A 21781-nucleotide genomic window follows, 5' to 3' on the forward strand; every position below is an offset into this window, starting at 1 on the left:
GTGTTCTTCCTGCGCTGAAAGCAGCGAACCCAACATCTCTGTTTGTTCTTCCAGTTGTTTGAGGATGGTCGAGATGTTTGTCGGTGCGGAACCGCACAATTCCAGGTCAGCATGAACCAGCGTCATCCTCAGCAATGCCGAAATAGTCAACATAGAGGCATCGCAGTTCAGTGGAACGAAACTTAGTGCAAACTGTTTCTATGTTCAGATGATACTCTAGTGTCCAGCACAAGATTACACCGGGGAAAGGACCGCCACTGCATCAACTAGAATTACATCGGAAAAGAAACGAACGCAGAGTACAGCAATGCTTCAAGCCCCTCCTGCCTCAGTATTACAACGAAAGTTAAAGCTCAAGTATCAGCGAAATGCTGGAAGGCGCGGGACTGTCCGCTCGTTCAGGCCAGTGTTCCTCCAATCCGTTCTGCCACCCGATCCGAATGCCAGTTTCCGCTTGAAGTGCGCAACGCAAAAACTCAAGGAAGCAACCTGCAACGCGTGTATGAGTTACAGGTAAGAAAGATGTACAAAGAAGATGTGAGAGAAGGACTTTTGTAAGTTCCACCAGTCTACCATAGACACCAGTCACAATCTAGCCAACCACCATGTGCCGCCCAGCGTAACGACATCAGATGGACAGACATTGTCCAACATCAGAAGCGCCCGCAGTAGCGAGCACCCTATTTCGTATATGTTCGTGATGAGCAGTGGTATCGACGCCAAAGCTCAATTGTGGTTTGCACCAGGTCGCGCCGATTCTATTCGTCCCGTTTCCTCTTCTTCTGCTGCTTGCGCTCGGGCACCGGCGGGCTGATCATCTCACGATCCGAGTACCCCGACGACGATGAGCTTTCTGACATGCTGGCTACAGCGGCGGCGGCAGCACTGAACAGTACACTGCCCAGTGCACTTGCTTGGCTATCATACGATTCCTCCTTTTGTTGCCTCAGCTCTGAATCGTCGAGGACACCCATCACAACTGAGCCGGTTCCATGCGTGCGCTGGTGTTGTGAGAGATTATCGCTTCGTGAGAACTTCTTACCGCAATCACTGCACTCAAACGGCTTGTCGTGAGTGTGGAGGGAGCGGTAGTGGCGCTTGAGATGTTCTTGACGGCGGAAGCGACGGGAGCAGAGAGTGCAGACGAACGTCTTAGAGGGGTCTTCGGTCAAAGACTGCTTACGGCCACGGCGGCTAACAGGTGCCGAAGCTGGTGCACCATCGCCATCCTCAGAGCTAGATGCAATGGCGGCATCCGGAGTTGCTGACTGGTCCTGCGCAGCTGGCGATTGTTGCTGACTGTGCTGGCTGGAAGCTGTCGAGTGAGACTTTGCCTCCTTGCCGCGGGTCACGTGGGCCTTGCTGACAGCGAAATCCGACTCCGACTCGCTATCGAAAGACTTCGTTGCCTTGGTAGCTTGACGCTTCTTTGGTCGCACTTTTGTTGTGTCGTTGGAAGACATAAAGAATTGCCCCTCACACGGAGTGTGGAAAGTGCTCACTGCGAGATCTTCGTCAAACTCGCTGAAACTGCTGTCGCCGAAGAAAGATTCGTCTTCCACAGAGTTTGACAAGGAGTCGGTTCGCAGGCGCTTGTAGTTGGAAGCGTGAGTGTTGTCTGTGGCAGGGAACTGTACGAAGCCAGAGAAGTCGTCTTCAGAGTCAAGCTCAAATAGTGGCTCAAAGGTGGGAAGGCCGTTCAGTGACAGGAACTCAGGAGGCACGGGCGCTTGTGGTTGGTCGATCTTCACGGTGAATGCGTCGCCCCTTAGTATGAGCTTGTGCTCCTCGTCGTCACCAGAGCAGAGCGTAGGAAGGCACGGAAGACCAGTAACTGACGCAGAAGCAGCGACAGTGAGATTCCTAGGATCGCAGAAGCTGGTTTCGGATTCGGAAATGGCGGACCGTGGAAGTGGTGAGGGCGAAGGTGACAAGGAGGGGCACGAAGGCGCGGAAAGGAGGTAGGGGCCCTGGCTAAGCGAAAGGGGCTGGATGAACACTGCGCCCGCGTTAGACAAGGGTCCGCCATTCACCAACATCCACCACCACCACAACACCTTCACCACGTGCACGAGAGTGTAACTCACCAGGTGTCATCGGGGGAGATGCAGATCTTGACCAATCACCAGCACCCAAAATCTCAGACAGCACCTCTTCCTCACAACCTTGCTTCACACCCTCTATGGCCTGGCATGCGAAGAAAGGACCGTTGATCGGTGTCTGTAAGATGTCGCAGCTCATCGGCGGGCTGCTAGCGGTGCTGTCCGTCGAGGAGAGAGGTGGGGTAGAGGGAGCGAACCGCAGGTCGGAGCAATTCGTATCGATCGGAAAGAGGTATGGCGAATCTTGCTGAACAAGTATCGTAGGCTTCTGGTACATTGGCTGTGGCGACGCGACGGGTGTGAGCATCGTCTGCGGAGCATATCCTACAGGAGCCGGGTAGACCGCCTGGCACTCGGGGGGCGGCTGCTGATAGCTCATGTTCGTTGAGTACACCTCCTGCTGACCAGTGTATGGAAGGCCGTGAGGGTGCGGCGAGAAGTGGCCGTGTTGCCGGTTCTCGGAGTTGGGATCCGGGTTGTAGTAGAAGAAAGGTGCCTGTCCCACCATTTGGGCGGGGTGTGTTGCGTATATACCGTCCATGATGTGTTCTGTGGCCATGGCATGTTAGCGATGCATTCCTCGCCTCTCAGTCCATTCCAAAGGCAGCTTACCACGGTGGTTTTTTTTCGAAGCTAGATGGTTATGAGTGCAACGTGGTGTGCACTTCTGTTGATGATTACACAAAGATTGCAAGATGATATTAGATGCGATGCCGCCGTAGGTGGACTCGGAAAATGCGAAATGGAATGATGAAGCGCTGAGCTTATGAGGGAGTGATTGAGCGACAGGAGCGGCTATTCTGCTGATGTCTACTAGGTGTCTACTGGCTAGGGTCCAAGTGTCTCGAAGCAATGACGACTGGTTATGAAGATTCCAAAGGAAGGGCTGGACACAATCGATGGGATTGCTGCACAAAAAGGGCAGTCGAATAGTATCCAAGAAGAAGCTGAAATACAGAAACGGGGGAGAACAGGAACAAGAGCGACAGACGCGATGACGAAGGTTGATAAACCGTGACAAGGAAAGGTAACGAGTGGAGGGACAAGCCGTGGATAAAGTAAGTTGAGATCAGCGTGCGAAGAGACGGCGATTAAGTTCGAAGAAGAAACGATGGCCAGGCACAGGTGCGAGTGCTGCGCGGAAGAGTCGACTAGCCTGGGAGGGGAACTCGGGAAGGACGAACGAAGGCGCAGCACCGGGCCCAACGAGACATGGAGACATGCATCCTGCACGATCCCTGGATGGAACTAATGCAGTGGTTATTCTGCAATTCGCGAGATGACTCGCAAGGTTTGTGCTGTCCTTAGGGCAGCAAGACGCGCGGCACTATTCTGTGCGTGGGCAAAGCACAAACACTGGCCAAATAACCGGCCAGCTGGGCGTGGAGGCGATGGATGCTGGCCTTGACACACCGACCAGCGCTAACATTGGCGCACCAGCAGTCCACACAACTTGCACAAGACGTGGTGAAACCCTAGCTCGATGCACAGCAAGCGACGACTCAAGACGGGTACCAAGCGGCTGCACAAGTGGCCATCTCCACAGCGGATCGCTGATGACGGACGGCCGGGCCTCTGCGATTGAACGAGACGCCGACTGCAGTGCTGTCGTGTTGGCAGCAAGAGCATCAGAAACGAAGCGGAGAGGCCAGAGATTCATCGGGGGTCCGGGAACGGCAAAACTTGTCAAACCAATGACATTCTAGAGCGGATGTCGCCGTGTGATTAATTAACTGTTCCACCTGTGCGGCAGCGGACCTGACACTCCAAGTTCAGCTGTCAGTCGGCGTTCGTGCCACGGAACGGCCACCACTCAGCTCCGCCTTGCCGCCTATCAGCCAACTTATCACGCCCGAGGGCAAATCGATACGCAGCCGTCTGAAGCAGACCCAGACGTTGCCACTGCCTGAAAGCGTCTGGCTGACTTCAGGCGCCGTGGCCTTCGAGGATGGATCTTCCATGCGGTATCGCGAAGCGCATCACACTTGCAAAGCTTGTTGTAAGCCTATCAGCCTTAAGGTGGCTTCTGCTAATGGCATTTTGCTTGGAGAGATGTGGACATGTGCTGCACTCAGACTGGACGCATCTCAATCCACCGAGGTAAATTGACTGCAGACGGCGTTACGCTCGCTTGACGCTGGTGACTCGGAAAAACTCGTGGGCTGCAGGAACCGGAATCGCAAGTCGAAACTCCAACGGACATCTCAGAATGCAGGTCCAACACGCTTCATCCGTGGGATCAAGCACGCGTCGTGCAGTAGCCGTCGAGGCACTGCTGCAGGTACAATCGTGGACCCTCGGTAAGCCGATAAGAACTTACCTGATCTGGCAGCAATTGTGATACTCCACCCTCGAACGATGTGGGGTGTTACTGCTACGCTGAGGTAAGTCGTTTGAGGATGGTGCGACAAGACGGAACGTACCGTTGTTGAAAGAATCCCGAAACTGTCAGAGGGATCTACAACTGATTGGCGGGACCTAAGATACAAGTACAAGTACTCGATTACAGTGGTGGATTGACAGTGGGGTGCAGAACCCGAGCCACAGAACCAGAGGAAGATTGCCAGCGCGGACGTTTCAAGTCTAGAGCTATCGATATGTTCCCGGCACTGTCGTCAGCGACCGTATGACCTGCGGAGTTCGAACAGAAACCTTTATGTAAGTTCTTCAGGTTCTAGTTGCGGGTTCATCGTGTCTTTTGCATTATGCTTGATGCGCCCTTGCCGTGCTTGTGCAACGTCCAGCATATCCGTTGTTGCACTTCTATTTTCAGCATAAGAATATTGACATCTGCGGCGTCGGCTCGGCACAGCGTGGCAATTCAGGCCAAGTGGGGACTGAGGGATGCCGCTTTTGAACCGCTTTTCATGGATAGTCAGGCACAAATATTGGTGGCTTAGCAATGCAATAGCGCCTTGCTTGTTCGAGCTGGCCTTGGAAGCGGTCCGAAGACCCAAAAGCCACGACGACCCGGCTGAGAAACAACCAGCACGGCACAAAAACACAGCCAATCCCATCGCGACCCGGTGTGCACAAGTCTGCAGCAGCTCAGTCTAATGCAGGAACAATGCAGGTCCCGAAAACTGTCGGATAAACGAAGGTTTCAAGAACTAAGCCTTGCCATGGAACAAAAACACTGTAAACCCGCCAACTGATGCCCAATTCCTTGTCACAACAGTCCAGAACTGAGAGCTGACTTCAGCTGCAGAGGTCTGACTACTCACTCCGATGTTAAGCCTACGTGGCCGTAACATGGACCAGCACGAGGCGTACGTGAACCATAGTGCTGCCGGCCTTCCACCCCACGCGAAGCTTGCTTCGTGTCAGTGCTTATGAAGAGTGAAATGATCACCAGCACGATGATGCACGCTGACACCAGACCCTGAGAGCAACCTCGTGGAGGGAGTAGCATTTCAGTACGCGAGCTTCCCTTTCCATCATAGCAGCCACGGCGCGGCGGTGCGTCCCAGCGAGCCGGAGCTCAAGGACCACGCTATGGCGCTTTTAGCTTCAGCCAGCGGGAGATTTTGCTTTTCATCACCACAGATCGACGTTCCCGATTCCGTCAGGACTTCATGACTAGAAGCCTGCTTTGGGTGTCTGGAACGATGCGTGACCTCGCTGCCGGGCTGTGTCATGTTCAAGACCCTTGGTAGATAAGAGAGCAGGATAGGCGCCACCCGCACGCCTTCCAAGAGCATCGATCACGGCTTGCTGTTCGAGAAGCATACGTCCAGCCTCGGGTCTGGCTCGAATACGAACCGGAACTAGGTCCAGTGCTCTGTTTGTAACAGCGTGGTTTGGTGCTTTCATACCTAGACCCCATCTGCTCACTGGAAACAAGTTTCGCTGCACCTCATGAATGACAGGGACCCATGGAGGCCGGGGTCGAAAGGCAATGATCCACAACCAAATTCCAGATGCCGTTACGCTTGCTTGGACTGCTGATCCAACCAGGCTGAAGCACTGACACTGGGGTCTCTGAACGGGAACGGTTGAGTGGCGTCCGCCATTGTGCCTAACCCAAGCCATCGGCAGACTTCCAGATTCTCCACAGGCAGCTCGCTTCGATCTGTTGGCTCAGCGTCTTCGAGACCTTAATTCATCCGAACTTCCGTCCCGTGGGACCGAGGAACTGGGAGCCAGAGGGCCTGTAGTCTGGTCCCTTTCTTCACAAAAGGAATTTCTGAGTCTTCCCGTCTTTGATACATCTTTGTCAGGGTCGCTAGAGATATCAAGCTACATGACAGCGCACAGGATCATGCCTCGCTTCAAGGCTTTCCCGATGCCGCAACCGACCAGTCCCCACAGCGATATGGATCGGCAACTCCGCTCCAGGCATACGGCATAGTGGACGGAGTTGGACCGACGAGACAGTAACCTGCAACGGATGTGCCTGGTGGATCTGTCTCGGGAACAAGCGTTCACACTGTCGACCTGCTCAAAATGGGCGGGCCTATGTAGATGCTGGTTTCTCGATCCACTGATGTTCTGAACGGCAATATGTTCACCTCACAACATCTAAATTCTCGATACCAGGATGACTCTGATCTCGCTAACCGGTTCTGAGACCAGATACCTTGACCGCGGAAGCCAGAGATGATGTACCAACAACTGAGGGCTTGACAAAATATCCAGATTAGATCCAACATGAAACAACATGAACATACATGGGACAAATGATGTACTCGAAGGTATCTTTGTGCTACTCTGTGCCGGTTGACCGTGGTTTAGTTACAAAATACCCGAAAGTGATAAGTTGAACAGAGCACTTCGCTGCGAGATTTACCTTGATTTCTGATAGACGGTCATAACAATTCATCCATGTTTTTTGCCCGCAACATTCTGAACAGCATCCTGAGCTTGACGGGACCAGAATCAGGTAGGGCACTTGACATCTTTATATATATGACCCTGCAGCTAGTACTTGCTGGGTAGTACGAGTAATGTGCCAAACGACGGCTAAATGTCAGCAGTGTGATTCTGAGAAATATGATACAAGAGTTGGGCGCGCGGCCAATTCAAAACTGCTTCCTTCAGGCGGAGTATACTGCTGGAAAGCTGATAGCGGGCAACCGCGTGAGAGCCTTGGACTACTGCCGCTGCAAAGGAGCATCAAGAAATGCAGTGAGAGAGCCGTACGTTCGGATCAAGAAACGGTTTGAAGTCGAGGGCCGTGGTATGGAAGGCAATAAAGCGGCGTCGCAAGAGGCGGCACAAATGTCTGTAAGATCAAAAAGCCAGACTACCCAGCATGTCATACCAAGCAGGACTGTGAATTGCCTTGAAGAGCTAATCTACAAGAACCAGGAAAAGCAACCGAATCGTCACAGCACTACGCGGTCAAGTACAGGCCTCAGAGAGTTGTCGATTGAGATCAGCCCCAGCAGTCGCCAGGTCATTCTCTTCCTATTATGTATTGACGCTTTCGCATCCTTCATCACCGGCCATGAAGAAAGAAAAGAAGGACTCTAGGCATTCTTCCTCGACATTTCGCCCACCGGAGTTTTCCGCGCTAAGACCTGAATTGGTAAGGCGAGACTGCCGCTAAGCGAGAACTGAATGACAGAAATCGCCGAACTCGTAAACTACCGGACTTAATACTCACTTCTAAATCAACGAAATCTGTTAATTCACTACGTCTTCAAAGATCTTTACTCTAGACATTCTACCTCCAGGTATGGTTTGTATATGTTTATGTGGTAGTATACCGTAAAGGATTACGCCTATTCATGACCTCCCCAAGCTGACTGAAGACCTATCTGTTTTTCGGAGTCCGGCAATTTCTGTCACCTAGGTGGCGAGCAGCAACGCCTTCAGCGAAATCTGCTCCCCCAAGAAAATTTTCTTCTTCGTGCGGCGGCGCGACGGATATCCTCCGTGTTGCTTTTACATCTGCTCCATGATGTTGTCGAAAGCGTCAGTTGCGCCACAGAGCGAACATATTGCATAATTGACTGCTGCCCATCGCGGCCGTGCCTGTAAGTGGCATGGACGTTGGCAGCGGCGGTCGAACAGATAGACGTGTTTTGATATACGAAGGACGGGGGGTATTTACCGAGGAAGCGGTCGCTTGATGGCGCGCGACCACAAGGCTTCTTAACACAGTATTGAGGCGTTTGCAGAGGTGGGCTAGCACATTAGATATATCGTCAGTGAGTAGAAGGTGCAGATTTGAATTACACAAACTGGCTGTTGATGTTTCTTGATAGCATTGGAGGGTGGTCAAGCGGCTGCCGCTTCCTCAGTTAATACCCCCTCCTTCGTATTTGTCGGAATTGACCTGTAGTATAGCCATAGCTTCCGCAGAGCAAGAGTTGGAATGTGATCTCTCAAGTACCCAGCAGTCACCCGTTCTCCCGCCAGGTCCTCCCACATACTCCGCCTAATGCTTCTCCCAAATCCCATAACCAACGCCTTTTACCAGCCGCTCTTCAGGTCTAGGACACATCGCCAACCTAATCATCGCTGCCAACCTTCTCTAGCTTGCCCATCTCCCGCTTCTCGCCGGTCTCGCCAATGAGCCGTATCCTGTCCAAGCGAACTTTCTCCCCACTGCCTTCGCCGTCAACCACGAACAGCACCAGCGAGGTGACGTTCTGAAACTTGACGAAGCGCAACTCGAGCTTCGCAGTGCCCTGCTGAGACCAGTCATCCGGCTTTATCGTAATCGCTTGCGTCGCCGGGATGTCATCAGCCTCCTCAAACCCAAGGTTGTGCGCGCGGTTGAGGTATAGCTGGACAGTTTTCGGTCGCATTGGTATCTCACCGTCGTCGCCATCTTCCGAAACGGCGGGCGGTAGGGAGGTAAGGTGGATCGAGTGGATCTTGAGTGTTGACTGAAAGGGGATGAACAGCATGAGCTGCTCATCCGTGTCGCTTTCTACCCAATCGGCACCCGCGCTTGCACCCTCTGCCTTCCCCTTCCCCTTCGACGAGTCTAGCGACGACGGTCTACTGCTCTCGAACAACGTCCTTGCCCCACCGAAGTCGCTGTCCGCGTTCAGCAGGTCCAGCCCCCTGACGTCGACCTGGTCGGTCACGTCCTGGTATCCGCGTGGGAGTTCTGCACCGCGCCATGAGCCGCCTGAGCTCGAGCTTGCTTCGCCGAATCCGCCAGACGATACGCCGTCTGACTCGGCTTCGGCGGCGAGCTTCTTGACGGCTTCGGAGAGTTGTTGTGCGTTTGCGCCGCGTATCCTTGAGACTTCGCGGCTGTTCTTGAAGATGACGAAGGTGGGCATCCTGATTGCCCCAGAGGGTCACTCGTCAGCTGCTTGTCCTTGGTACGGTCCACCCAAAAGACCAATACCACCATACTCCGCAGACTCACGCTGTGATGCTGTACGACTGTGCGATCTGCTTCTGCGTGTCCGTGTTGACCTTGGTGAATGTGATCTTGTCTGGCCGCGAGAGCTGAGAGGAGAGCTGTTCGTATAGCGGGGCTATCGCTTTGCATGGTCCACACCAATCCGCATAGACTGTGTTAGGGTCAGCCGCAGTAGATTCGAAAAGTCGAAAGGGTGACTCGGCTTACAATCTGCGACGACTATGCGTGAAGAGGACAGCAGTGAGCTGAACTGCGAGGGAGAGCCTATCTGCACCGTTTTCGACATCCTGAGGGTAGCTGGATGGAGGGTGGCAGAGGTGTTTGTGTTGAAGATACGAGTTTAAAACACTGAAGTGGCAGGCTTTCTCGACAGCGCCGCGACTCGATTTGGTCCCGCCTGCTCTGACACGGTTTGGCTCACGGCTTGGCGTCGAGCTCGTGGGGCTTTACGTCAGCCTTACCTTGACCAAACTGCGACTGCCCGCAGCTGCAGGTTAAACAGAAGCTGTGCAGTGCCGGCGTGCTGAATCTACATGTCCCCTAGGATGGGTTCTAACAAGCTCTATTCCGAAGAGCTGGAGCAACAGGAGCATCCTAGGACGACGCCAGCGGGGCTTCATCTCACCACTTCGAGCATATAAAGCATGTGGTCAAGAAAGCCTCATATGTGCAACATATTCCGCTCCAACGTTCCAACGTCACTGGACTGCCGTGGTTCAGCTTGTATCAGGCTCTTACAGCCGGTGACCTTCTCATAGCGTGTCAAGAGCGCAAACCTAGACTGCTTGCTGGCCGCGCCTCGTTCATTGTGCAGTTGAGCGTTTAGATGTTGCTCAGCTAGAAACACATACAACAAAGTGCTGTACAACGCTGCCTTTTCCAGCCGTAAATGGTATTCAAGTACACGGATGTACCATGTGCACGAGGCTCTCCAGCTCCTACAATCCTACCTGAACAGTTTTGGCGTGGCCGTCCTACTGCCTGCCAGCTCTTCGCCACGCCCTGGTGGTGATGCACAAACAACATTCGAGCACCTTCTGACCTTCTGAATGGCACATCTATCCGCGACCAAAACCGAGCGGATATTCTTCCGTGTTGTCTTTAACTCGTGGATCTGCTATTCTTCACTCCAAACCTACTACCGGCTACGCAAGAGCGGACACTCCAAGGACTGTAATCGGCTGAAGTCGATGCTCTGGATCAATAGCCTGGCTGGGATCTGGGGCGCTCTTGACTTCTGCATAGCGCTATGGCATCTCACGTCGTTGTAGTAGACTCCACGGCTCGGAGGACTACCATCAAGACCACGCCGGGCAAATATCTCAGCGATGTCTTGAACGAGGCGTGCGCGAAGCTCGGCGTCAAAGCTGATCAGCACACTTTGAAGTGAGTGCTTCTCTATCCACTTGCGGTCCACTTGGATCTTCCGATAGCCCTGCTGTGTTGTTCCAGCTTACGGCTGGACTCTTCTGATCCAGCGGCTGGGTATTGTGTCAAACCAAAGCAGAGGCTGACCTAGTTCACAGGCACAACAACAAGCAAGTAGACCTCTCCCGCACCTACCGGCTCTCCGGTCTCCCCTCAGGCGCGAAGCTCGACCTCGTCCAATCCTCTCGCTCTCCCTCCGTCGTCTCCGTGGCTTTACAACCTCCCGACGGCGGCAGCCGACTCACCCAGAAATTCCCTAGCAACACCTCGCTCTGGCAGATACTCCGAGTCTTCGAAAGCAGCCCTGGCAGCGATGGCGCGCCGCAGAACCTCAACTTCACACAACGAGGCACGCCGCAAATGAGTGGCGCTGGCTCATCAGGCGGCGGCAGGCTTAACTATGAGATGCCGGTGTTGAACGTGATGGGCAGGGATCTTGGGACCTTTGTGGATCTGCAGAAGACGCTGGCACAGCTTGGTATCAACAATGGGAGTGCGCTGCTTCGGCTGAGCTTCAAGAACAGCGGTCAGCCGCTCGAGGAGGCCATGGAGGAGATAAGCAAATACTTTAGCCATGCCCAGGAGCCTCTGCCAGCAACGACCGAGGCGCACGGCGCCCATGCTGGAAGCGCAGGAGAAGCGCAATCCATGCCCGAACCAGAAAAGGCCACAATCACCGAAGACATCGCAGGTCTGCTCAATCCAGACGAGCCGAAACCTATGGAAGACGTGATCCCTACCGCCGACGCCACATCTAGCACCACCCCCGAGAAGCGCAAGCACGACGAAGTCCTCACACCAGCGGCCGAGCCTACAGAAGCCGAAGCCCTCCCCGACAACGCAATAGTGGGCCCAGACCAGCGCCTCATCACCATCTTCGCGCCCCCTTCCGACACCACGCCTCGCGCCGCCCGCGAAGCCTTCAACGCCGCCGATTACGAGCCAACCGTCGACCACGCAAAGGTGCACCAAGCCCGTCTCCTCAGCGAAAGTCGCAACCGGCGGCTCCCCTCCGACGCGGAGCTCGCGGCGCAGGAGAAAGAGCGGAGCGAGAAGCTCGCCAAGATCAGCGAGGTAGTGCTGCGCATCCGACTGCCCGACCAGAGCATCGTGCAGATGACGGTCGGACGGCTGGACACGGCTGAGGTGCTTTATGGACGCGTAAGAGAGCTGCTCGCGCATGGGGGTCAGCCGTTTATGCTGAGATACTCCGGGTCGAAGGGCGGACAAGTGCCGTTGAAGGAGGGGAAGGAGCGGCTGGTGTCGGATCTGGGGTTTCAGGGCCGCGTCATGATGTACCTTGTGTGGAGCGAGGGCGCAAGCTTGGAAGCGCAGAGGGAATCGTCGTTGAAGAAGGAATGGAGAGAGCAGGCGCAGGAGATGAATATGCAGCAGCCGGTTGAAGCTCCCGGTGAGGAGCCGCCAAAGCCGGCTGCAGGTCCGGTTGACAAGGGGAAGAAGAAGGCGGATGATCCAGATAAGGAGTCGAAGCTTAAGAAGCTGTTCATGGGCAAGCTCTCGAAGAAGTGATGGACTCGGTGAAAGTTCTTGAGGATATTGAGGTTCGGCGTAGATTCGTCATAAGGTACGAAGTGACGAGGGCATGTCCGCTTGGATGAAAGTTCGGGGTAGAAGGATCATGTTGCTGGTACTTGATAGCTAAGAAGTCGGCTTCAGCAGTTTCTGGTCTAAACTGCTCAGACAATCACAGTAGCTTGCGCCAGAAGGCTTTCCATACGCAGTGGTCATAATCGTAAGAAACCCGCGCTTGGTCATGCGGGATGATTCTCGCCAGGAGGCAATTCTTATATCGTACTAGGTCCCGAACAAGCAGGAAACCTTTTGCTCATAGGAACATGACCCCGGAAATCACAGCAAGCAGAAAGAACATGCACCATCGCCCCGTTTAGTGACCTGCCCTCCTCGACTCAGCGATGACGGCGCTCTGCGCTGGGTCAGCAAATCTCCATTTTGACTTGGACAGGCTACTTGCCATTCTGTCAGCGGCGCGCTTAGCCCTCCCCCACGTCCCGAGCCGCTTCTTCGCCAGCTTGCGGGCCCTCTTATCCTTCGAGTTTCGGAGAAGTTCGATGATGCGGCGTTCTTCGACCTTGTCAGTTTCCTCCTTCTGATGTTCGTGGGTTGGTGGACTCTACCATAGGGAGCCAAGCCTGCTACCTCGCGGACGATGTCCTTGACGAACTTGCCGCGTGCCGATTGTCTGCCCTGTTGTCCAACCGTCAAAATTCCGCTACAGACGCTCTTGGGCCGGTTCGTATACCTTTGACCGGGAGATTTTGGGCTTCGGCTGGTGCGGCGTGACCTTGTGTCCGGCGTTGAGGCCGACAATAATGCCGGACTTCTGCTTCACCTCCTGTAGTGCCAGTTCTTAGCCTTGATCTTTAATTGTGCAATCCGTTCGCTTCTTCTTTGTTGCGACATTTTAGAAACTATGGAGCATTGTAACGGCTTCGAAATCGATGTTCGCGACCGCCCTTCGTCTTTGCTCTGTGTGCGCGATGCTGGGGCTTCCGGTTGGCGCTAGGGTGCTCGTACCTTAGGCATGGTGACTTATTTTCGACTTAGGCAGAGGTGATCTAAAATTCCATGTCAGATGCGACAAATTCGGCTGCTATCCTGTGTTGCTCAGACACTCACTCTAAAGGTCCCTTTGCTGTGGTCGTCGCTTGTCGTTACTTCAACCCGTCGCAGTCGTGAAGAAACTCGGCGATGTGCGGAGGGCTCGGTGATTAGTTGTTCCAGCTCGGCTGGGTTCTTGCCAGTCACGTGAGAAACTCAGAGCCTGAGGCAAAAGTCACGACCGCAACTATCATGGAACACCTTGCCAAATCTCTCTCGCCATTCCACCGTGGGCTGCAGCATCAAAAGCGATCCGTTCTCGAATTAAGGTCTCAGGGATCAACATGAGTTGCAGCGCTCAAGAATCCGAGGAACACATCCCGCGTCCGCGGACTCCAACACTAAAGATCACCGAAAATGCAAGGGGGATGCCATCAGATTCGGGACGAACCAGGCAGCACGTTACACATCCTGTTAATCTCTTTTTCGTCTCTCAAGATGTAGATAGCTCAAGACCGCTGAGAGACATCATGCCCATCATCCGAGGAAGACCATATTTTCAGACTTGTCGATCACTTCAAGCCCTGACCTCTTGCAACCCTTCAGAAATTTGTTTACTCGTAATCTTATGAAAGCCGCTGTTGCAAATTCGTTGCACGGGAGAGGCGGGACATTTCCAAGCCACAAGCGGTTGAAGGCTTGGTTGAGGTCGGTCCGTCGTGTGATGGGAATCTGCCGCGCCGGCTATCTTACGGATGCTGACGTCAAGGCGCGATAATACGCAATTTCGATCAACCAACAACAAACTGCCACTCTCCCGCTCGTGGTTGTTCATCCATCACATTTTCAAACATCCTCTCTTGTATCTCTTTACTCCTACTTCTCTTTCCCTTGACCATAGTCGAAGCTTGCGCCATTGACCACCCAGAGAATTATTTTTTTCGCACCGTATAGAACAACACCCACTCCCCGAATCGCGCAGGCCGTCTGCTCCTTTACTTGTCTCGCAGCGATTCGAGCGCAGCTGCAATCATGTGGAGAATTTCATACTGGGTGGTACCGTTATTTTCGGCGATAGTATGGCTTGCGATGCTGCTTGCCTTGTTCCTGAACTGGATCGCGAAAGGCAAGCCGATCTATCGCTCGATGGGCCCCAACCAGTCCATAGCGTCAGTAACCACACGGATTTCTATGAGAATAAGCGTTTAACTTCTCGCAGCTACATATCCGATGAAGGAGCTCAGGAACTGAAGCCTCTTTTTATCGCCATGGGCGCTGTTTCAGTTATTTCATTCGACCTCGGCTTCATCCTCGAGCGGTGGTTGCGCCACAAAGGCCGCCTTGTGGAGAACACGTCAAACTGGCAGAAGCTCTTTAATATTTGCTCCGGTCTTTTCGGTATCATTGGCGCTGCTGGCCTGATCCTCTTGGCGATATTTGACACATTGCGCCACGAGAGACTGCACCAATACTTCCTCATTATGTTTATGCAAGTAACCCCGCGGAACTCCTGCTAAAACTCAAGCTAACCACTCACGCAGCGGCGGGTACATTGTGTCTGCTATTTTCATTTGTGCCGAGTATCAGCGACTAGGAATCCACTACCGCCAGTACCGGATTCTGCGCGCGTCCTTCTGGGTCAAGTTGACATTTATCTTTCTCGAGCTCGCACTTTGTATTGGTATGTACTTGTGGCTCCAGGGCGGTTGCAGCCTCTAACGTATACTAGCCTTCGGGGTCACCCAGAACAAGGAGAACTTAAACACATCCGCTATACTAGAATGGGTAATCGCCCTAGTCTATACGTTCTATGTCCTCAGCTTCTTCATCGACTTCATTCCTGCGGTCCGGACGAACCATCACCAAAGTCGGGAAACATCGGTCGAGATGGGGCTGAACAACGCGAACAATGACCAGTCCTTCTATAGGGACGGTGCAAGCAACAGTCACGCGAATGGTTATACGAATGGCACCAATAGTTACGCCAATGGTTACCCAGACCGCGCCACCAACGGATACGCCAACGGGTATACTCGTGGCAACCCAAATACTACCGGCATCAACGGCGATACCTATTACCCTGATGGATACCCGAACGCCCTCCCGAAGCCCGTCGAGACAGTGCCACCGTCGCGGAACTTTTAGATTGCTCTGTACCCTAACCACTAATTGTACAAAAATCTTGCTTGGGTCCATTAGTCTGCATACGGCTTGGTTTACGGCGTTCGATCTCCCGACTTTCATGGTGAGAGGGCGTTGGAGGTTGCATCTTGTGACTCGTATGTGTTGAATAGACGCATTCGACTTTAGCCGAGTTGCACGTTCTGCTATCCTGATAGGACTGGTAGTAATCTCTTGCAACAACCCGGCCTGAGAGTTATTTCGATCTACTGTATCTAAACAGTGTCCATAGAGCCGGAAATCCGAGTGACGGCCGCCTTCGCTGCTTTGATGCCTTCATCGTCGTAATGTCATAACTGTTGGTGAGACCTGCCAGAAGGCTAGATTACCGCCCATCCTGACCACAGTCAGAGACACAAGAGCAGTCTTGGGTAATAGCCGTAAATGCTCCACAGCAACAAATTCCACAGAAGCAGCAACAAAGCGGAGGGACGAGAGCCGTCTCCGATGGTGACGATTGTTCCGCTCCGGTGCGATGACGAGCCAGTGACACCGATGCCCCACCATGAAATGTTCGAGGCTAGGTTTTGTTCGGCTTCCTTGCTCCAAACCCTGCAGAAAGCCTACACGGTGCGGCACATCTGAGATCTTCTACCTCGAGTTCACTAAGGTTGGATTACGACAATTGGTTATACAGCAACCTGAGAATTTAGAGACGGAGCCAGCAGCGCCTGCAAAGAAACGTTCCCCATCGACTTGCTACCCCACCTTCGCCCATCATGGATAGCATGATCCCGTTCTGGGGCACCTCCAAGAAGGTCCTGCTTCTCGGCTCTGGCTTCGTCGCGAGGCCGACGGTAGATATCTTGAGGTTTGCCTCGCCTTCTTGTTCTCCGCGGATCGTCCAACTGACGAATCCAGCAAGGAAGGCATATCCGTCACAGTCGCGTGCAGAACCTTGGAGTCCGCCGAGAAGCTGGCAGCGGGCTTGAGCCGCACGAGCGCCATCTCCCTCGACGTCAACGACGAAGCTGTTCTGGAGCATGAGGTCGGAAAGCATGGGCTCGTCATCAGCTTAATCCCGTACATCCACCACGTCAAGGTCATCAAAGCCGCGATCAAGCAGAAGAAGCACGTCGTGACCACCAGCTATGTCTCCCCCGCGATGATGGAACTTGATGAGGAGGCGAAGGAGGCGGGAATCACGGTCATGAATGAGATTGGCCTCGACCCCGGCCTCGACCACCTATACGCAGTTAAAATGATTGATGAGGTTCACAAGAAGTTTGGACGGATCACGAGCTTCCTTTCCTACTGCGGTGGGCTGCCAGCGCCAGAGTGCTCAGACAACCCGCTGGGATACAAGTTCTCGTGGAGCTCCCGGGGTGTCCTCCTTGCGCTCCGCAACTCGGCCAAGTACTACAAGGACGGCAAGATCGTGGAAGTCGAATCCGAGGACTTGATGGCAGAGGCGAAACCATACCACCTGATGCCTGCATTCAACTTGGTCGGCTATCCCAATCGCGATTGTACGTCGTATCGCTACCGATACAATATGCCGGACGCTACGGACCTGGTAAGGGGCACCCTGCGATACGGCGGCTTCCCTCAGTTCGTTAAGGTGCTTGTCGACATGGGGTTTCTCTCCGAAGAGGAACAAGACTTTCTCCAGCCATCCGACCACCCGACGCTCTGGAAAGAGGCAACCGCCAAAATCCTTGGTGAAGGATCCAACGCTGAACACGATCTCATCTCGGCTATCAAGTCCAAGACCAGCTTCGCGGACGAGGAGGAGGAGCAGCGCATCATCGCGGGTCTGCGCTGGATCGGCCTTTTTAGCGACGAGTTCGTGGACAAGAAGGGCACGCCGCTCGACTGCCTCTGCGCGGTGCTTGAGAAGAAGTGCCAATACGAGGAGGGTGAGAGGGACGCGGTCTATCTACAGCACAAGTTCGGCATCGAGTGGTCGGATGGGAAGAAGGAGGTTCGGACATCGACACTCATCGAGTACGGAGATCCGAAGGGGTACTCAGCGGTCAGTAGTCCTGCTCCACCCGAACTGATTCATAGCTCATGAACGTCTCGCAGATGGCCAAACTTGTCGGCGTCCCTTGCGCTGTTGCGGTACTCAAAGTTCTAGATGGCACCATCTCTGAGCACGGCATTCTGGGTGAGCAACCTTTCGCCGCTTGTCCGCTTGTCTAGAGCTGACTCTATTCGAACAGCACCCATGAAGCCGGAGATCAACGACCCGCTCATAAAAGAGCTGAAAGAGAAGGTAAGATCTGTCCTTCTCCCTCACAGTTTCTGTGCAGCTAATGGCCCCTAGTACGGCATCTTCCTCAAGGACAAGACTGTCGCATAGATCACGCGTGAAGCGAAGAGCTGGTGAGCATCCAGAAGCGGCAGAGACTGCAGAGTACATAGCAAAACACGAGACATGATACAGAGGGAGGGCCTCGGAGCCTCCAACCTTTCCAAAACACGTTCCAAGACCTTCACGAACAGATCAGCTCAACTCTGTATTCTTGTACACCCAAAAGGCCAAGAATGGGTAGACGAGACAAGACTTATGATGACCAATCTGTACTACCTCCAGAGCAAGGTCAGATGGGGTCATGATGTTGTTGCTCTTCCGTGCTTACTGAAGATGTCGGATGAATTGACTGAGGCCTAAGAACGGCAGTACAATGCCGCTAGGAAAGTCGATAGCGGCACGGCAAGGGCAATGCTTAGGACGAGGTTCCCCTTGTGGCATATTGCCAAGAAACCGCCCTGGCACCGAAGATCTCTGATACTATCCTTGTGCTGAGTGACCAGCGAGAGTTGGAAAACTCGATGATGGATCCCCTTCTTCTAAACCAGCCATGGGACGGGCATAGCGGAGGTGCAACATGTCTCATTCCAGCCAAAGCGGCAGACAAACAAGCCGCAAGCTCACCATCGAGTTCGATTGTGGTTAGACGCACAGGCCACGTCCACCCCAAACTCCGCAGACCTCCAGCCCGTTTTCGCAAGGATATCGAACAACCGCCCACCCACCCTCGTTGCAACCGTTCGCCACTCTCCTTCACTCACTTGGCTCTTCTAGCTACCGCTCGCTTCATATACTGTTCTACCCGCCGCCAGCAAACCAAACACCTTTTACCATCCCGTTCTCTATCCATCGCGTCACAATACCCCGATCGCATTTGAACGCCGCGCAACGGGCCATGAACGTTTGAACAACCGGCATGCCATCGGGCTTCGACATAGCTACCGGCCGTGGGATCCCTCAGTACACACCATTGCGACATCTGCACCTGGCGCTCGCTTCAAATAGCCTCAACTCGCACATCCCGATGGCAAAGATGTTTGCCGCGCCGAACACCGCCATGGCATCTGCCAACCGATTTCTTCTCCCCGCTTTGGCCGTCCTTGCCCTGCTCTCTCCGTTGTGCTACGCCCAGACCGTCCTCAACTACGCCGAACTCCCGGCTTGCGCCCAGCAATGCACATATCTTACCCAGGCACAGGCCGCCTGCATCAGCGCTGCTGGAGGGGAGCAGGCCTGTTTCTGCCAGTCCGCATACCTCACCACGCTCAAACAAAGTCCAAATGGTCTATGCGACGCTTTCTGTACACAACCCGATCTCGATCGAATCTACAGCTGGTACACCCAACTGTGTGCTCAACCGGCCCAGCCCGGCACCAGCAGCATTCCGGGCACCACCCTCATAGTCGTGACCTCTACCGCGGATCCGGCCGCCACGATCAGCCCGACATCGACGGTGCGAAGTTCCAGCAACACAATCTCCAACTCCCGCGATGACGACCCGGAAGGCGGCTGGTAAGATTCCGCCCTCGATCAACCTATCTCCGCATACAGTCCGACTAACTCAACACCTCTAGGTTCGCCAATCACTGGCGCTGGGTCGTAATGCTCATCATCATCTTTGTCGGCCTCGTCCTCGTCTCCATTATCGGCGTCTACCTCAAGCGCCGGCACGATAAGAAGAAAGACGTTGTAAGCGGCAACATGGCCGCGCACGACGCGCCCTACACCGGCCCGCCGCCTCCAGAGACCTTGCACTCCAAACACCCCGACGCCCCGTCCTCCGGGCCACGTCCCCAGATGGCCGCTGTAGCCGGCTCCCTCGGCTTTGCAAGAAATAGCTTAACGAGCCTCGGACGGGACAGACGAAGTCGCGGGGACACAATACAGGGCGATGCGGGCCCGGTGGTATGGGGGCCGCATCAGCACCAGGCTGTGGCGGACATGGGGACATATGGCGAGATTCCGGTGCCCGAGAGCAGTCCGAGCAGCACGCCGGTCAGTGCGAATGGGAAGGGCAAGATGAGGGAGTCGGTGGTGGATCTGGGAGATGATGCTGTGGCGTCGCCGCTGAACCCTAGCCGTGGGGCGACGCCTAGTCAGGAGGAGGCGCCGAGGAGGAAGTTGAGTAAGAGGGTGAGGTGACGCGGTTCGTCACTCGTAATCTACCGGGCGGTCTCACTCGTCTATTTGAGCGGAATATGGAGTTTGAGGACGATGTAGGACGATAACGCTCCCTTTGAGCTTGCAATAGTGTCCGGTACCAAAGGGGATGTCTACAACAATCCACGCCAGTGCGTCCGCCGGTTATGCGGGCATTCTAGTAGTAATGATCTGTATCACAGTTGACATACTCGAGTGTTTGCTCTCTTTGCCAGGGGACTCGATGTTGTTCGAATCCACTAAGCCAAAGGGGTTAAGGATCTGATGCGGTGAGGAGGGTAGAAGTGTACTAGTAGGTATTCTCCACAGAAGATTCAACCGCTGGCACCGCTGCTTCGTGTCATCACCGCGAGGCATCCACATTCTTACAGGAGACTATGCCCGATCAACACTATTGAACAAGACGATGTTTGCTCTATGAATAGAAGATTTGTATGCGCAGATTGTCGATAGAAACACTGAGGTCTTCGGGAGTGAGCTTGAGGTGGCATTATTACTTTGCTGCGGATGACCCTCGTGTTGTATAGGCTTAACTCCTAACCACTCCTGATAGGGCAACGATGCCGCGAGATAGACTGAGGTGTTGTTGAACATTTCTGTGGCAGGGAAGGCAGGCTTGTGTAGTATAGTACACGCATGATTGACGCTGTGGTCACCTGTAGGGATTCAAATAATAATTGCTCATGTGATCCGAAGCGAACAGGACATGCTTATAACCTTGTAAGCGTACGGTAAGTCACAAACGAAGATAGAATTGGAATGATAAGGATCTTCATAGACGTGGTGGATTTCCTCAATTTCAGTGATCTGCGAGCATATCAATTCTAGCTGCCCTAGTGTAAGAAACGATAGAGCCAAAAGGGTGACGGTAAAGGCCTTCCTGAACGTGGTGAACTTGGTAGTTTTGCTTGATTTTGGAGCCTAACAATTTATGTCCTCCAAGTGTCTAGGTATCAAAGGGGGGTAGAGGTAAGGTTTAACCGTCGAGAGCAGCGGTAGATACGTATTACATTTATTTTAAAGTCCAGAATTTGGAGCTAACGAATGCGGTGCAACTGAATCGCTTAGTGTAACTCATTCTCCCGGTCACGTAGTGTAATGGTATGGAAATTACCCTCAAAATGTAGCTCTCAAACCACAGATCCTAACATCCTATAGGTTAGCACTCGGGATTCTGATCAGATCATCGACTTCCCGCAATCCCGGTTCGATCCCGGGCGAGACCTTTCTTTTGCGTTTTCCATAGTCCCTTTTGCTTTGTGTAAGCCAAAGGGACACGTATAAACTTTCAGATTGATCTGTAACTCAGTGGGTACCACATCACGTTGTTACACTATAGTCAATCTTTTACACAGTGTACATCAAAGTTGAGACCTAGTAGGTTAACCGAACACTAGTTTCGTGTCTAAGATGGCCTCAGGCGATCGGTGTTCGAAAGCGTCGCACTGCTGTGTCCTTATAGTTCTATCTCGGTCGCGAGTGCACGTTCGTATTGAACAAGCGGTCCGCTCCAAGCGCGGTCCTTGATCTGCGCACTGAAGCTTGACTTAGCTACCGAGAGCTGTCGGTTCCTACCTTCCTCAGACACTCAAGCCACATATCTGCCTTGCCATGACCAGACAGGACAGGGTTGCCTTAGCAAGATCCTCAGCAGACTCCGAATCGGAGTACATTGCTCGTTTTGAGCGACCGCGAGCTACCAGCGCCAAGGCAAGTGCAGATACAGCCCATGCACTCCCTCAT

At 53.7% G+C, this 21781-nt stretch overlaps 7 protein-coding genes across 7 annotated transcripts; 4 read left to right on the forward strand and 3 right to left on the reverse strand.

The window, feature by feature from the left end:
- Window positions 1–758: 758 nt before the first annotated feature.
- W97_06031 (uncharacterized protein) lies at window positions 759–2610 on the reverse strand (the record flags this gene model as incomplete). The annotated part of the gene is made up of 2 exons (XM_007783910.1): window positions 759–1999; window positions 2088–2610. The coding sequence occupies 2 exons, from the start codon at window positions 2608–2610 to the stop codon at window positions 759–761; spliced, it is 1764 nt and encodes a 587-aa protein (XP_007782100.1).
- A 5950-nt stretch (window positions 2611–8560) lies between these two features.
- W97_06032 (uncharacterized protein) lies at window positions 8561–9718 on the reverse strand (the record flags this gene model as incomplete). The annotated part of the gene is made up of 3 exons (XM_007783911.1): window positions 8561–9347; window positions 9436–9583; window positions 9640–9718. The coding sequence occupies 3 exons, from the start codon at window positions 9716–9718 to the stop codon at window positions 8561–8563; spliced, it is 1014 nt and encodes a 337-aa protein (XP_007782101.1).
- A 963-nt stretch (window positions 9719–10681) lies between these two features.
- Window positions 10682–12390, forward strand: W97_06033 (uncharacterized protein; the record flags this gene model as incomplete). The annotated part of the gene is made up of 2 exons (XM_007783912.1): window positions 10682–10818; window positions 10959–12390. The coding sequence occupies 2 exons, from the start codon at window positions 10682–10684 to the stop codon at window positions 12388–12390; spliced, it is 1569 nt and encodes a 522-aa protein (XP_007782102.1).
- A 376-nt stretch (window positions 12391–12766) lies between these two features.
- W97_06034 (uncharacterized protein) lies at window positions 12767–13425 on the reverse strand (the record flags this gene model as incomplete). The annotated part of the gene is made up of 4 exons (XM_007783913.1): window positions 12767–12963; window positions 13017–13086; window positions 13142–13234; window positions 13417–13425. 4 exons carry the CDS (start codon window positions 13423–13425, stop codon window positions 12767–12769), a joined length of 369 nt encoding a protein of 122 aa, XP_007782103.1.
- Window positions 13426–14529: 1104 nt separating this feature from the next.
- W97_06035 (uncharacterized protein) lies at window positions 14530–15585 on the forward strand (the record flags this gene model as incomplete). Its single annotated transcript, XM_007783914.1, has 4 exons — window positions 14530–14609; window positions 14660–14923; window positions 14982–15121; window positions 15170–15585. 4 exons carry the CDS (start codon window positions 14530–14532, stop codon window positions 15583–15585), a joined length of 900 nt encoding a protein of 299 aa, XP_007782104.1.
- Window positions 15586–16340: 755 nt separating this feature from the next.
- W97_06036 (saccharopine dehydrogenase [NADP+, L-glutamate-forming]) lies at window positions 16341–17926 on the forward strand (the record flags this gene model as incomplete). The annotated part of the gene is made up of 5 exons (XM_007783915.1): window positions 16341–16432; window positions 16483–17596; window positions 17650–17731; window positions 17787–17839; window positions 17891–17926. 5 exons carry the CDS (start codon window positions 16341–16343, stop codon window positions 17924–17926), a joined length of 1377 nt encoding a protein of 458 aa, XP_007782105.1.
- A 976-nt stretch (window positions 17927–18902) lies between these two features.
- Window positions 18903–20020, forward strand: W97_06037 (uncharacterized protein; the record flags this gene model as incomplete). The annotated part of the gene is made up of 2 exons (XM_007783916.1): window positions 18903–19390; window positions 19453–20020. 2 exons carry the CDS (start codon window positions 18903–18905, stop codon window positions 20018–20020), a joined length of 1056 nt encoding a protein of 351 aa, XP_007782106.1.
- Between the last annotated feature and the right edge of the window lie 1761 nt (window positions 20021–21781).

The sequence above is a fragment of the Coniosporium apollinis genome (assembly GCF_000281105.1).
Source record: "Coniosporium apollinis CBS 100218 chromosome Unknown supercont1.29, whole genome shotgun sequence".
Taxonomy (NCBI): domain Eukaryota; kingdom Fungi; phylum Ascomycota; class Dothideomycetes; genus Coniosporium; species Coniosporium apollinis.